This window comes from Apus apus, chromosome 6, assembly GCF_020740795.1.
Source record: "Apus apus isolate bApuApu2 chromosome 6, bApuApu2.pri.cur, whole genome shotgun sequence".
Classification (NCBI taxonomy): Eukaryota; Metazoa; Chordata; class Aves; order Apodiformes; family Apodidae; genus Apus; species Apus apus.
In genome coordinates, this window is record NC_067287.1 from 11652030 (window position 1) to 11668401 (window position 16372).

At 42.3% G+C, this 16372-nt stretch overlaps 1 protein-coding gene across 1 annotated transcript in view; it reads right to left on the minus strand.

Annotated features, from left to right (window-relative positions):
- Nucleotides 1–16372, minus strand: part of PDIA5 (protein disulfide isomerase family A member 5) — a 99823-nt gene that overhangs the window by 60857 nt on the left and 22594 nt on the right. The window contains exons 4-7 of the mRNA XM_051623583.1: nt 10559–10642; nt 9777–9822; nt 3571–3663; nt 2242–2302 (exon numbers count right to left, since the gene is read on the minus strand). Of these exons, the coding sequence (XP_051479543.1) occupies nt 2242–2302; nt 3571–3663; nt 9777–9822; nt 10559–10642 (284 nt within the window). The remainder of the gene's footprint in view (nt 1–2241; nt 2303–3570; nt 3664–9776; nt 9823–10558; nt 10643–16372) is intronic.

Here is a 16372-nt window from a genome sequence, read left to right on the forward strand (position 1 = left end):
ATGAATAGCTTGTTTTTGTTGCCAAATCCAGATTGCTTCCTGCTGGAGTTTTCTTTGATAGAGTTAACTACATATATCTGAATACCTCTAAGCATACCTAATTTTTTGTACTTAGTGCTGTCTGACTTTATTATATAGGTCCAAAATTACACTGAGTGGTCTCCAAATGGCAGGCAATATTTTCTAAGGAAAGCATGCCTTTGCTCTGAGTCATTTTACCCAGATCAAGCATTCCAGAAGTATTAAAGAAACTACCTTTAAGTCTGCAGTCACTTTCATCTCCCTCTGCACTGCTGGGTAATGAAAGCGCCCATTTCCTATGAATCTGCTACAATGAATCTAAAGGCCCTGCTTCCAAAAAGCAAAGAAGCAATGCACCTGTCTTCCCCATGGCTTCCCATACAAAGCCTCTGATGTCCTCTCATGCCAAAGACCTCTCAGAGTCACCTTTTACAAGTAAAGAAAAGCAGAATTTCCTTTAGTGACCAGCCTTGATTTGCTGCTCCCAGTTATGAAAGTTAACACCTGTAAGTAAACTTCAGCTGCCCAAAGCCAGTACTTTAATGCAACTGCTGGACACATTCTGTCTCCAGTAACAGGAGTAAGAAAAGAAAAATTGGACAAGAACCGCGTCAGAAGGTCTTGTGTGTTAAATAAAAGATGAGGGAGTTAAGAATTGTGAAATCAGAGGGGAGAAAAGAAGTTAGAAGTAGGCTTCCTTTGCAGCAGTTTGGAAAGCAGCAAAAGTATTACAGCACTGAAGACTAGCAGGTGTTTTGCCACTTCAAAAGAAGAGAAACTGGAAGGAGGAGTGTTTCTGGGGGAGCGGTTCAAAGAGAACAAAGGGTTAGATAAGACACACTTCAGGAAGAGACTCAGTTGTGGAAAACAATTATTCACGATGCAGGTAAGCTGTGAAAGCACTCTGCAGCTGAACTCCGCCTGAAGGGGCGATTTCCTGGCAGAGCAGGCATATCACCACCTGCTGATACAAAGGTGGCAGCAGCCACTGCGAACAACCAGGCACCACTCTAAGCCACGCAGGACCATCCTGCTGCAGAGTCTGAAGGAACAGAGCTGCAAATAATTTAATTCAAGGAAAAAACATTGCCTAAGCGATGCGTCAAACTACGGCTTTAGCCATTCTAGTCAACTTGGCAGTAATCTGATGAGACTGAAAAGGTAGAATGGCATTTCAGGCAGTAATTACAAGAGAAAATATACTGGGAAACACCAGATAAAGCTGTCACGTGACACAGTTTTAAAGAAAATCAGCCAGCAAATTGACAGTGGTGCCTAACATAAATTTCTCTATCAGGGCAGTGCTGGGAAGTTTTCTAGCTTAGCTCACACATTCTTTCCTTTCTCAAGGCTCCCTGTTTTCCAGCTGAGCAAAAACTCCAGTGGAACACCATGTCATTTTGAAGAGCTGGAAAGCCTCTCACACAACCAGTCACCAGGAAGCACAAAAAAGTAATTGTAAATCTGCAAAATTAAGGAACAAGCAGCCAATGCAATGACAAGATAGCAGCAATACAAGGTCAAGGTCGAAAAAGAAATGCAGTCACTCCAATGTGCTCTTCTATTTCCTTCCTGTCCCCGTCCCATGAAATGCCACTTGTGTTCAAGCTACTTCTGCCACTGTAGGTAGGAACACCCAGGGCACTTCTTGAATGGAGCAGGAAAGATATTCCTGGCTCCTGACCACTGCACAGTTCCCTCTGCCTGCAGTATAGGAAGAACAAATACATTGCTGTTTTTTCAACCCCACGGTCTCCTCCGGAGATCTGCTTGTGTGGAACCAGCTTGTCTTACACTATGACCCAAGCTACAGAAGTAAAATCAAGTGCAATACCAGTTTGCATGTACAGCTCCATAGAGGCCAGAGGGCTAGGCACTCTAAGACAAATGTATAAGCACTTATGCCCTCAGTATACAGTGTTTTTGTCTTGTACAACACAAATCTAGAAAGGACAATGTGTAAAGAAATTACAGAAAACAGCTGCTTAAAAGAACAATGAGCAAGAGTCATCATCACAAGAGAAAGAGGCAAGACTAGGATATAAGTGACAGATTACAAGGGGAAAACTGAGGACAAACAGGCAGAGCTACGCAAGGAGTTGAAAGATAAAGATGGGACAAGATGGTATTAGTGAAGCACAGGTGAGACTTCTACTCAGACTTGAATATCTCTCAGTGGAGAAGGGAGAAAGAGGTGACAGGACGTGCTGGGTTACTTACATGGGGCATAGAACATCATCAGAAGGGGCCTGTCCTCCTTCTTTAGAAGCCTTCTCAATTCCTAGTGAATGAACCAGAGAACATAAAAACAGATCTGTACTCAAGGACACCTCTTATTATTTGTGTTACAACTTGAAAAAATTAAATATATGTACTCATAGAATACAGCCTTATTATCTGAGGGAAGAGGGGTCACCTCTCCTAACAGACAAGACTTCGCTTTCTTCTTCTTGCTCAATTTTAACTTGAAAGAAGATGGCAAAATTTGTTATAGATTTGAATAACTGCTAAATATCATACATCAGTAACTTCACTGTGAGATGTGGAAATTTCACAGTTTCGTTTATTCTTGCTGCAGAATCTCTGACTGGAAACTTTTCTTCCCTGACCCAACCAAAAAGCCATACTCTAATTCAAAAAGTCATACTCAATAATAAATAAACCAAGTTCAGCTTCCACACTGTGAAGCCTTGTCAGATCTATAAGAAGCCATGAGAATATATTTTTCAGTACCAGCAGGACAGAGAAACCAGATTAAATTTTCAAATTGAATGCAACCCTTGGAAGGCCTTTAATAGAGTACAGAGGGTGAACATTAAAAATTAATCTTCCTACGAAAACTGAATGTCAAAATAACGGTTTCTAATATTAAAAATGAAAGCCAGAAAATTGAAAAGGCCCTTTACAAAATACCAGCTAGAGTCCAATCAATTAAAGTTTAAAAAAATCTATAGACTACAAAACTAATACAAAAGACCAAGGTGATTATATCACAAAGAATATAATAGGTAGCTCTGTGGCGACACTGGTTTTTTAAGGTAGTTTCATCATATTTGCTGCTTTCCCACCTGTCTCCAAGAGGACAGTTACTGTACAAGGTTTATTCCCTCAAGGTCTGGATCCTGTTCCTTCCTGCTCCAGACTTCCTGAGACGACATCAGGCAGAGGAGGGAACCCAAGGTTTAACAAACACCTGCAGTTGTAAGAGCAGCTCTTTACCTCCTACTCACACCCTGCAGTGACTGCATCTTGCAAGCTGCTGCACTTTCCTGAGCCAAACAGGTCTCTTCTGCCACACCATCCACAATGCTTTGATACTTGCCATGTTGCTGGTAGACTAGTATCATGAACACATGCAGGGGAGCAGAAGGTGGGAAGCAGGAGACTTTACTCTATAGTTACCACAATCCATAAACTTTGTCAAGTCACTTAAAACAGTCTGGTTGCTTTAAGCTTCCCTTTCAATGAAAGGAAACAATGTTGCTTCATTAAGACTAAACATACACACTCTCCCCACATATTTATAAAATATCTCTCCAGCTAACATACCTTTTCACTGTCAACATGCACAACATCTTTGGCTTCAGGATCCTCCTCCCACAGTGGAGCACCTTCCGGATCCTTAAGAAAGGCCACAATAGACTGGAATAAACAGAGAAAAAAAAAAGCTTTTAAAGGAAAATTAATGGAAACCATGGAAACCCAATCTCAAATCCATGCTGTCATGCAGACCTCATCCAATTAGTGCCTTTGCTTTTCTGCTCATATACTCCTCTGCTCTAATGCAGATGAACACAAATCTCCTGTTGTAGAAGCAAGTGATGCACTGGTGTTTACCTTCCACATAACTGGTATCCCAACTTAGCAGTTCCCATTTTCATGGTAAAGCTGGAGAAAAGAGTGTGCAAGACACAGGTGTGTTAGGCACAGACCTAAGTGTCAAGGATCCTTCAGAGAGCTTTTTCAATGGTACTAGATCTGCAAAACTTCCACAGCTACTCTCTGCCTTAGCAGGAAAGATTTCTCTTTATGCAGAGGTCAGCTTCCCATGCCCTTCACCATATTGGAATAACCTTTGAATCCAATAGGACTAAGTTGGAGGGCACACGGATACTCACTGTGTGCAAAAGCAATGAACTCCACACTTAAAGATCAAACTGCTTATTTAGTCAAAGGAAGAATAATCCACCCATAGTTCCCCCTATGATCCATCTACCTAGAAACAGCACTCAATAGATTTTCAAGTAAGAGAGTAAGAAGCAAATGTGACAAGAGAAGTGGGAAATAGGAGAGCCTGTGGTTCTGCAGCTTCCATATTCAGCAAGCTGAGAACACACATAATACATACTTTGTAACTACTTTACCTGACTGACATGCAGACAACAATCTGTTTCAGCAGACCACAGATTTCTCTTTATCATAAGGAAATACTCTCTGATAGTTCTCATTTCAGCCTGAGGGAAATACCAGCCCTTCAAAGTCAATGAGACACTCTCCATGGATTCCAGCAGAGTTGCACTGCCCCCCATTTCTGGCTACATAGGGAAGCACAGGCTTGATCACTATTATCCTCAGATGTCTGTGCTCCAGGAAACATAATACTTGGTATTCTTTGTTCATTCAACACTCAGATTGTCCTAATTTCTTTCTCCGTGGCACTGGCTGAAGGTATGTGTCCACTCCCAGGCAGGATCTCTGCCACACCAGCGACACAGTGAGGTCTCTGAGGAGCTCCCTTCAACGTAAGAATGAGTGGATGATGCTGCCACAGCACTAACTGAACTTATTTCGAGTTCTAGCAAAGAAAAGCTTCACTGAAGCCTTTTTCAATTCATGGGCTGTTTTGCTAAAGCAGCACATAACTGAAGAACAGAGCTGAGTATATCCCAATATATACCAAGAGCTCACATCTAAAAGCCTAGGTTTGTACTTCACCTTCTCAAGAGCAGGTTAGCAGCACATCTGGTGACATGCCACAGAAACAGTCTCAGAGACACTTTTGCCACCTCTCTGCCTTTGGTAGGGCTGCTCTGGTACAACATCCCAACAGCTTAGCAGACAGTGGAGCTCAGCTCATTTTCCTGCATCTCAGTTGGTGCTGCAAGGCTCAGGAGGATTCAGAGCTTATGGCAGGATCCATTTATTGCATTTGTGTTTCTGTCTACTTGTACAGCTAACACTGAAGAGATTTGTCTCATCACAAGCAGCAGTACATATTAGTCACTAGACAGCACGTAAAGCATTTAATGTACACAGTAACAAGACCTAAGGGGTGAGGCAGTAGTTTTGAGTAGTTTTGGGACAACAAACACTTAAAGGAGAACAAATTTGTTTAAAGATGACATTAGCAGAGAAAGAGATAGCTAGGAAAAAAAAATAAATAAACAAAATCAGGCAATTTATAATGGAGTTCCAGTTGTAAAAAGATCTAAAATCAAAGGCATTAGCATGCCAAATGATGCCCTAAGAAGATTTAATAATATATGGGGAAAGGAGAGAAGAGGACAAAACAGCAGAGATGTTGTACATTTAGGAAAGCTACATTGAGTTCTGCTAGCTCTCAGTCTGTGCAGACCCCAACACTGGAGGGAGGAGAGAGGGGTCAACATTTTAAACGGCTAATGAGCACAATTGATTCTGCCAGTTTCAAGAATTTCTGTGTGCCAAGTTCAGTTATGCAGAAACAGATGTGGTTAGAGGATGGGGAATTAAAGAGATTTAATTCATCGAGACTCTCCCTTCTCAGCCAAGACAGAAAAAATTAGATGCATAATGTCTTCTGGCAGGAGCAGAGAGTATGTTGCCTTTCACTCATTACTCCATGCGCTGAAGAGAACTTCCTGTGTGCCTTTAAATATGAAAGAAAGCCCCAAACAAACCATAGCACGTTCTGATCACAGAAAAGCAGTGGTGCACAGGCTGCTAGGTTAGGTATCAGAGCACAGCCCACATCGAAGAATCAGCTGTGCTCTTGTCCTGCCATGACGTGGTGAGGACCCACTTTGACCCTGCAGCACCAACAGAGCCACACTGGGCTGTAACCCATTGCTCAAACCCTTGTGACAGCTTTGATTCTTAAACACCAATTAAGCAGAATACAGGACACAGTTTCATCCAGCCTATGCTGCTAAAATCAGCAAATTTGCTATCCCATCATCCAGGTCATTGATGAAAATACTGAACAAAACTGGGCCCAGTACTAATCCCTGGGGAACACCATTAGTCAGTTCATTTCCTTCACTAGTACCAAGCAGATTTGTACTTTAATAAGCTTTCTCCATTTTAGAAAGAGAGTTAAACTCTCCCTGTACTTCATCCTCCAGAAAAGGCTTCATCATTGTAATAAACACAGTCTGGAAACCGGCTTTAGGGCACTAGTGAGGATTAGGACATGGCATGGTTAAAGCAATGTTGCCGAGGTCCAGTTTCCGTGGCAAGCCGGGAAAGAACATGACACACCAGTATGATGTAGATTCAGTCCATCTTTATTAGGCTGCATGCAGATTATATAGTCTCAGGACAGCGTGTACGCCATCCACATGGCAGAGCAAGGTTTTTGAGTGGTTAGTGCACACTGTTTACATGTCCCCATTCCCCTTTTAATTGGTCCCAACTCCAAACCCTTTGTCCAGCCCCCCATCCTGTTTACCACACTACCCGACTGCTGCTTCACTAACTAGTTCCCACAGAATGGCCTTCACTGTTTCTGTTGTTATCTAAAGTTTCTCATAACCACTCAGCACAGCTAGGGCCCCAACACAACATATGAACAGACATACCAGTTAAGAGCAAAGATTGATCTAAGCTTAGGTCTCCAACAGTAGCTGACTACAGATACAGACTAAATTCTTGTACAAAAAATAGTTAAGCTTTTGGACTCTGCACCAGTTGTTTTATTTGGACCCTGTGATTGTTAACTGTCAATGGATCTATCCTTTATGACTATCTAAAACTTTTTTTAAGATTCCTAAATTCTTGGCTTTCATAACATGTAGCTAGTTACAGGTTCCACAACTTCTTTTTTAACGTTGCATTTATTTGTTTCAAATCAGCTGTCCCAAAATGCCACTGTTTGCACCCAAGTTTGGAGAAAAAAAACAGGTAATCATTCCCTTTTTCAAGGTACTCACAATTATACAATATCTATCATCATCTCCTTCAGTTGTTCTGTTTTCTAAGTCCAAGATTCTTCACATAAATATCCAAGCCATCTGTGCCTCCGATCATCCTCAGTGCCCTTTGCAGAACTTCTACAACTTGCACATGATGGGGCAACCAGAATCACATACAGGAAACAAGACAAAGGAACCCAATGGTGGGATAAAATTTTCTCGTCCACTCTCTGTTCCTTTCCTAATCATTTAACATTTAAATATTGTTAAGTACAGGGCCAATATTCTCAAGTCAACTGCTGTCCTGACTGGCAATTCGAAACCCATTACAATAGCCTGCATTACTCCAGCATATCTGGAGCTGTGTCCTTTCCTTCACTCTCATGTTCATTACATTTCAAGTTACTACTTTCGTATTGACAAGCCACTTGGCACTGTGAGAACCTAAGCCATCTGCAAAGAGCTGGAAATATATTTTTTTTAACTATTTTTAATAATTATACATCACTATGCTTTGTTATCTTGCAGTCCACCTCCCTTTACCAGATAGTCCAAACAGCTCAGGTCCTAGCACAGGTCTCAACAGCAGGAGGTTCTAACTGCTTACTAACTTCCCCCCAGTGTGAGCACTGAGCTCTCCTTTATTCCTCATTTTTCTAACAGAAGATCCACAAGGGCATCTCTGCTAATTACATAAGGATTTGGTTACTTTAAGAAATGAAAAGCTTTTCTTAAAAACCCAAGTACACTATCAGCTGGCTCAGCCACATCTATGAAATTTCCGATTACTTCAGAAGAATCATTTTACAGTTCTTCAGAGCTGTGTCTATCATTCTCCAAAATGTCATACATACATTAATATGACTACGGGATGCCTGGAAAGAAGATCTGAGTTTTATTGCCACAAGCTTGCTGAATGATGTGAAACAAATCCTCTAATCTCCCTGTTCTTCAGTGTATCCACCTGTATGTAAAACGGGTATGATACCCTACATGATTGTGTTGCTCTGCTGCTCAGTGTTTGTAACGTACTGGGAGATTCCTGACAAACACAGCTGAGAGAAAGAAAGGTCACTGCCTCAACAGAAGAAAACGGAGAAAAAGTGGGATAGAAGGAGAAATACAGAAAATATTCTGGCAGCTATGAGCAGTAGAACAAGTAAACAGCTGACTTCCTTGACCACTGCACAACTCTGATGCCCTGTACAACCTGTAAATCATTAAACAGCTGGTTACACAGGGGCAGTTCAGTCAAGACTAGAGCTCCTAGAGGGAGGGAGCTTCAAAATACCTCTTCAACCCACACTAGAATTGCACAACCCTGTTCACAGGATGCTGGTTCCTTCACCCCAGCAGGCAGAGCAAGAGGGAAGGGAGAAATGCTCATCATAAAACAGCAACTGAATGAATAAATGGTATTATTCCTATTGTGTTGTGACTGCTTCTCAGCCCCATACTCCTTGGGGCTCTGTGGGTGCTTTCCAGTTGATCTGATCTGTAAGGAAGACTTACAGACTAATTCCTGGTTGCAACACCTCATGAAGGGCAGAAAAGACATTTAATGCAGTGTTCAAACCACCCAATCTGGGCAATTAGCAAGTCTCCCTCACCCTACCACCACCCCACCAAGAGGGAAAAAAAATTCACCAGGTGCATTTCCTAAGTACAGAAGGAGCCTCGGAGACTTGCTGATGAGGTAGGGTATCCAACAATGCCCTTTCTAATGCCAGCCAAGATTTCTGCTGTAGGAGATAGGAAGATATACAGTCCTATTCTCCCCACCTCAGGCAAATCCTGTGTGACAACCCCAAGTGCAGGCTGAATGGAACTCTGGCTGTAAAAGGAAAGCCCAGAGTTAGCACACTTAGAAATGGCTACTCTGAGAGACTCAGGTTCACACAGCATCTCTCACAGGCTTTCCTCTATCCCTGGCCAAACCTCTGAATAAGCCAGAAAGGGGAAGTGAATGTAATTCTTTCAGCCTGGGGTGGTGTCATCAAGCCTCCACAAGACCAACGATGGTGCAGAGCTGAGTTTGCTGGAGGAGGAAGAGAAATGGGAAGCGGGCATCAGAGGTGGGCAGAAGAAATTTCTGGAAGCCAAGTCATCACAGGGCTGCAGCCTCATGTGAGGATACTCCCAGTGCTTCACCAGGGCTTTGCATAGGAAGGCTGCTCAACTCAGGACACATTCATAGCAACTGTGGTTCCATAATCCAGTGAAAGACAAGGCCACCCTGCTCTCCTTTAAAGTTTATAAACACACAACCTAAAAACCTCAGAGAACTCATTATTAAAATGCTGTATCAGCTCATACTTTTAGTTACATTGCCACTAATAGCTCCTTGTATTGAAAAAAAGAGAATCCCTATTTATTACCAGCCTGCAATCTAACTTACAATTTACATTACAGTTCAACATGGGTTCAATCTTTTTAATAACACACAGTTTTCCTGGATCTGTGGTTGACAGACACATACACACAGAAAAATCTTTAGGTCATTCTGACAGCTGTTTATAAAGATAAAACCCCTCCCTCTCATGCCTTCAGCATGAAAAAGTACCAACACCTGTTTTAAATCCACAAATGTCTACCCCATATCTAGCAGAACTAAAAGAAGAATAATAAAATATTTAAATTTACCTTCAATGTGACCGCTCTGTTATATTCAGTATGAAATGCACCATCCCTGTTGAACAAGGAGTGGGGAATAGTGTTAACTTACAATAAGGCTGCTGGAAATCATACAGCTGCTCTCCCTCACTTCTTGCTAACCAGAACAAAATGATCCCATTGAAGCCAGAGAATGAAGCAGAATTTACAGTACAGAAATTAAGAGGAAAGTAAGGAAAAAGGAAAGGTGCACAACAGAGTGTGAATCAAACAGGTTTACATTAAATAATTTCCTCCCTGACACTTTAACAAGAATATTTACTAAGGCATTATCTTTGGAGATGCAGATGCAGCTGCCTGGTGTCTCTTACACTTAAGAGCACTCCCACGCCCATTATTTCCAGGAAGAAAATCTCTTGCTGTCTCACTACACTTGTCTTTCTCCACTTACTTTATGAAGTACTACTGCAAGTCAGAAAAACAAGCAGGGGGGTGAAGTGACTTGCCCAAGGCACATGCCAACAAAAGTAAGAGAGTCCAAATCTCAGGCATCAGCCCTGTGCACTGGGTAGTTTTAGTCCATTTGTCTCTCAAATGGACTCCCAGGCCCTGCTCATGCTCTTGGAGTACTCTGTTCAACAGTAGAATAAACTTAACCCAACTTCTGTCAAAACACATGCCTGTAAACTGAAGAAACAGCAATCAATTTCACAAGTTTTGTCATACTGCAGCAGTACAGAGCTGCAAGGAGAGCTAAAGGTCCTAACAGAGCCATCAACAATAAGAACCATAAATCCCAGTCCAACACTCACTTATAATGGAGCAATTCCACTCCTTTCTCCTTTGAATTAGGATCTACTTTCATCTTCTTGCATAATTTTCGGCTTTCGGTATCACTGCAAAAAACACATATTGGAAGAAAAAAATGGTTACCAGAAAGGAAATAAAACACATTCACTTCTGAAAACTCATTGCTGTGCTTCCTCATCAGCAATTAGTTGCAACTAACAATAATTTGGAAGCTGCTCAGCTAAGTTTGTGGAACAAACATTGTGGAAAGTGGCATTAGCCAATTTAATTTACCCATTTGCATTGTCAGAACACAGTGAACTGTGTTAAAATGACATTCCAAAGTCAGGCCCTAAGCAAGGGAGAAGGAGACCATTCTAGCATGTCCAAGGACTCAGCAGATTTTCTGCCTGTGGGATTAACACTAAATTTAGGAAGTCAAGTTCACAAGAAGACCAAGCTACTGTTAGGGCAATGGTAAAAAAGCACTGTCTGTGAAAAGATTCAAAGAGAAACAGCAGGTCAGCTTTTATATGCGGCAGAAGATAAATCAGAACTAAAAAGAAACATCTTCATGGTATCTCCAAGCCCAGATCCCAAGTGGCCAGCCTTAAAAATGTCCTGCAGAAACCAGATTTTGAAGCCCGAAGCCCAGCAACACCATTTACTCCAGGTATGAGACATGTGTCCTGGGGCCACATTTGCCAAGTGGAGGAAAGGACCACAGCTCCTGAAGGAGGCATCATGTAACAGCACATAGACTTGCTGGAGGCAGTTTTCACAGTGAATGAAACACTTTCAGCACCCTATTAGGGTGAGCTGAAGGAGAGAGATGGGTCATGGGAGAAAACTTCATATACATTCTCTTAGGTGGACAAGTAAGTGGTCTTCATGGTTTAACCACTGTCCTAAACAATGCAGAAGTGAAGCTATAAGGATCCTTCAAGACGAAGTGAACATGAAGTCAGTCAAAGACCTGGAGAGAAGAGCGAAACAATGCAACTACAAAGAAGAGAGGATGATTCACATTGACAAGACTATTCTTTGCATCGACAAACAGCAAGATTAAGAAGCTTGGAAGCTGTTTCCCAGCAGAGGACAACTTGTACCTTTTACACAGATAAATCAATTTAGAAAATGAAAACAATGAAAACCCATCAAGTTTAAACTGATTACAGCCACATTAGAGACCCTGAGATGAAAGGGTGGCAAGAGCCCCACCAAATTAGGTGCTGCTGCTCCCAGTGTTCTCCAGCTGCCTTCCTGCAAATGTGAGGAACAACAAACAGCAAGTTTGCAGTGTGCTGCAGATTCAAGTCTGCCTTTGTGGAAATTCTCTAAATGCTTATTGGAGATGGAGATGAGGAGGGGGTGCTACAGACACATGCATCAAAATCAGATTATTATCCTGAAGACAGAAACAAGCATTTTAAGAAACCAGCAATGCATGCAGCTACCTCACCAGAAAGGAGCACCTGTAATCCAAATTGTATAGAAGCATGTTCATCTGAAGAGTCTTACTGAAATCATCCTGGTTCTGTATTTTCAGACCATATCCAAAGCTAGTTATTTTAACCCGTAAATGCTTTCTTTGCTTCTCCGAGAGACTGGAGATCTGAGCCTGAGAAGACAGTCATTTTCATGTTCTCTGCTGCACTTTTGTCTTCCCCAGACTGCAGTGGAAGGTGGAGCTAAAATGTGTAATCTGTTCATTGAATAATATGGACATTTCTCCCTGTAACAAAGCTAGATTACAAAACAAATAGCCCGGATTTGGATTGTTGCTGAGAAGGTAGTTTGCCACAAGGGGTTTGTACAGAAAGTCTGCAGCAACATCAAACCCAACATCCAGAAACATCCTTTCTTCTCTCACCTGCAGTCCTCCAATTGTGCCATGGGCTAAACCTCAGCAATTCCAAGGTCAGGGAATCTTAGGAGGAGGTACCAGTTCCAGCATCCTTCCATCTTACTCTATACAGACCCAGAGGTTTGAGCCCCTGTCGGCTGAAGTCAGCCCATACTACAGTCAACATTTGTAAATGTTCTTCTAGACACTCCCAAATGTTTCCAGGATACACAAGTATTTGTGGCTATCTCAGCCTTGCCAAGACAAACATGAGATGGTTGACATGAACAAGTGTAATGCTGAAACCTACCTCCAACAACAGGGTCTGTCAAACCCCAACATGTGCAGACGATTGTTCTGGCATCAGTAGAGGACCAAAACAGGTCTCAAGACAATTCAGTTGCCAGTTCTGCCAGCAATCTGGTGCAATTGTAATTGCTCTTTGTGTCTCATTTGGAGATCCAGGTACTCATCTTCAGAAAGTTCTGCAAGATTTATACTTGAAAAAGGCTACAAAATGTTACTACTGAGTTGTACCCGTGAGCAAGCAGCTAACAACTCCTACCACTCAACTCCTATCAATTATTTTTCTGTTTGCATGAGTTACTATTAAAAAAAAAAAGATAACAGCTGTTTCATTGGAAGGGAACAGAATCTAATCCTGCCATGTTTTCAGGATCACTCCATTTGTAGAGATTCACATAGCTGCTTGAATGTACATCCATTATCACAGTAAAAAAAAGTAGCAGTTTGCTCCAGTACGTCATTTAATGGAAGGATTCTCTGCATTGGGAGTTTAGTCTGTTTATGCAAGCTATCTGCACTGATGCAAGGGGTGGAAGAGGAGCAAATTCCCAGAATAAGAAGTGTCTAAATATGTATAAGTAATTTTCATGCATCATTGCAGATTTTTGCACTTGCCAGACCCACCAACTCTTAACTATTCTTTGAAAAAAAGTAGACTATGAGATGTACAGAAAAAGGAGAGATGGACCTGTTCTGCTTTTCCTTCTTCTTCTTCCACTTACATCCAGACAAAAATAACCTGTGAAGAGCAACCTGCTCTTATATCACTTGGTAATGACCATTACCCTTAATAAGAGTAAACATCAACACAGATGCAGTCTTTGCTCTGAGATTTGTCTCTTGAATCACAGCCAGCAGCCTCTCTCTGATGATGAGCTCCTCAACTCTCACATGGGAGAGGGTAATTAGAACTCCAGTTCTTGCAATTTAATTATACCACTTGAAGAGGCAGTGTAAGAGTTTGTTAGAAAGACTAGAAGAGAAAAAAAAAAAAAAAAAGAAAAAGAAAAAGAAGGAAAAAACACAAGAAAAACCCAAAACATAAAAAGCCACAAACCACCCCACAAAATCAGCACTGTACCACTCAGACCAAGACACTCCAAACAAGGCATCAGGCTGAGGAGACACTGGTTTGAAGATGAGGTCAGTAATGTGCCCCAGCAGCCATCCTTGACTGCCTTGTGCTATTTCTATCCAGAGAAATTTGAACCCTTGCAGGTCCCTGTGCTACTGCTGAAGGGACCCCTGCTTTGTCTGCAGGCAGTCCTACAAATCATCACGCTTTATCTCTGTGGAAAATCATCCAAAACTTCAACCTATTTGAAATACCATAAAGGACCTAACCACCAGCTGTCTCTGTGGTATTAAGGCCAAACCTCACATGGCATGATGGCACAGCTTCCTTCCACTCTCACACTCCCTCTTCCCATGAAACCAAACCAAAACGCTCCTTTGCTGGAGAAGTGAAAGAAAATGTGGCTTGTTAAAAAGAAATTATAAAATGAGAGATCCAAGTTGACCTAAGCAAGCAAGCAGTCTAAATAACAAAGACAGTGTGCATCACAGGAATCCTTCACCCCTTTCCATTTACATCCCTGCCTCCTCTACTGGGAGATAAGATGGAGCTGGCAGGAAGCCTGACAGGAGTGCTCCCTGTAAACCTCTTGTGGTCCCTTGCCAGTATTAGCATACATGAATAATCAGTTTGCACAGGCTGTCAGCTGTTACCAGGGACAGGAGGTGGATGAGGGGCTTACAAAGGAGATCTGACCTCCTTTGGTTCACCACCAACAAAGCCAGACCTGGATGCTCTGCCTGTGCAAGTCTGTCCACAAAGCAACCATAAGTTCGTGGCCACAAGGACAGAGAAGTAGTAAGAGATACCAATGGCAGTCCCCAGTGGAAGAAGCAACCCAGAGAAAGGCCTTTGCAGCAATGTGGCAAAGTAATTTGGAGAGAGAAAGAACAACAGACAAAGCTAGATGGGAGAAACACAAAATAAAACCCAGGAGTTTGGCTGCACTAAGTACACACTGGCTTCTAAATACAGAACAAGTCCAAGCTGGACGGATCCTCAGTTAAGAAAGGTAGATGCACTGCCTGGATGTGGCAGTGAAAAACACCCTCCTCTCCTTGGGGCAAATTCAAATAGTGTCCTGGTAGCTCCTGAAAGCAGCAAGATAAGACCAAACATCCTTAGCATCTTTCTCTCTCACAAGTACAAATAAGATTGTCCACAGCTCCCTAACTAGTTCCCTTATCACATAATGTTGCCCACTGGCTTCTCATCAAGAAAAGAAAACAGCCCTACAACCACATCAGCCTCTGGGGAGGAAGGATCTGGGATGACTGTCAAATCCCATCTTACAAAGTGACAAAAATGCCATCCAAAAAAAGTTTACAGTTCCAGCTGCCAATGTAATAGCAGCATATGCATGCACTGTGAGGCCACCCTGCTTCAATACCACAGTGCTGGCATCTACTAACACTTTGTGACAAGGACTGGATCCAGCTTTCTTTTTCATCTGTACCTACCGTGTTTCCAGGCACAAGGGAAGTGATTAATAAAAACACTGACAACACCACTTTAAATAACCAGGTCAGTAAATCTGTCTGCACAAAAACTCTCTCAGTCCTCTATCAGCATATCATGTAACCACATGTGAACCACAGACCTCACAACCTGTAAACAGGTTACCTCTTCTAGCTGTAGGTCTCTCCATCTGAAAGATGGTTGGAACTAGATGATCTTTAAGGTCCTTCCAACCCGAACCATTCTATGAAACAGAGCCAAACAATCCACATAAATTATGCTTCAGCAGTCCCTTATATCACAGTTGCACCTGTAGACCCCAGCATGGTGGAGGCTGTGCTGTACCAGTGGCTGCACAGACACTATCAGTGTCCCAACAGCTGGAAGAGATGAGACTGAGCAGGTAAGGAGGAGGACCAGGCTCTTTAAACAGGGTGATATGGCAGAGCAGAAGCAGGGCTGCCTACAAAACAAGCCTCCCAATGTTGGGAAAAAAGCCGTGGAAAGTACCAGAGTCAAAGCTGTTGTCCTGTTACCAGCATGTTCTCTCATTATTGTCTCTGTTATTTAACTGCTTTCATTCTTTTATGTTATGGTAAAAACCATCATACAGGGAAGAACTCCAGTTACAACTTCAGGGAAGTGCAACCGCAAATCCAGACCAGCCCCCAGAAGTGAATTATAAAACAGGGTTTCCCAGCCCAATGTGCAGCCTCTGCAATGCCCTCTGGCTACCTTCCAGAGAATACCCTCTCCAGACAACAGACTGACGAACATCCTGAGAAACCATGGAGTTGAAATCCTGCCAAACAACTAATTGAGTTTGTGACCCAAAAAAGCAGCAAAAGGGGTGCCAGTGCCAGAAATTGCCTCAATCCACCTAAAAATAAAAACCACATTTTCACTTGCAAGTCTAATCTGAAAGAGGAAGTCATAAACTGTCAGTTGTAGCTAGATGTGCTCATATGAGGTTTCCAAATAAAAAAAAATGCAATTCATTAGCCATTATTGCTGACAATATGGGATTCTGACTACGCTCCTTCCAGTCATCAATCCCACCCTCCAATAAGGAGTCTGTGATCCATTTACACCACAGCAGCTTGCATACTTTGCTGACCAAATGACAACAGACTGACTCCCTGCATTGACTCT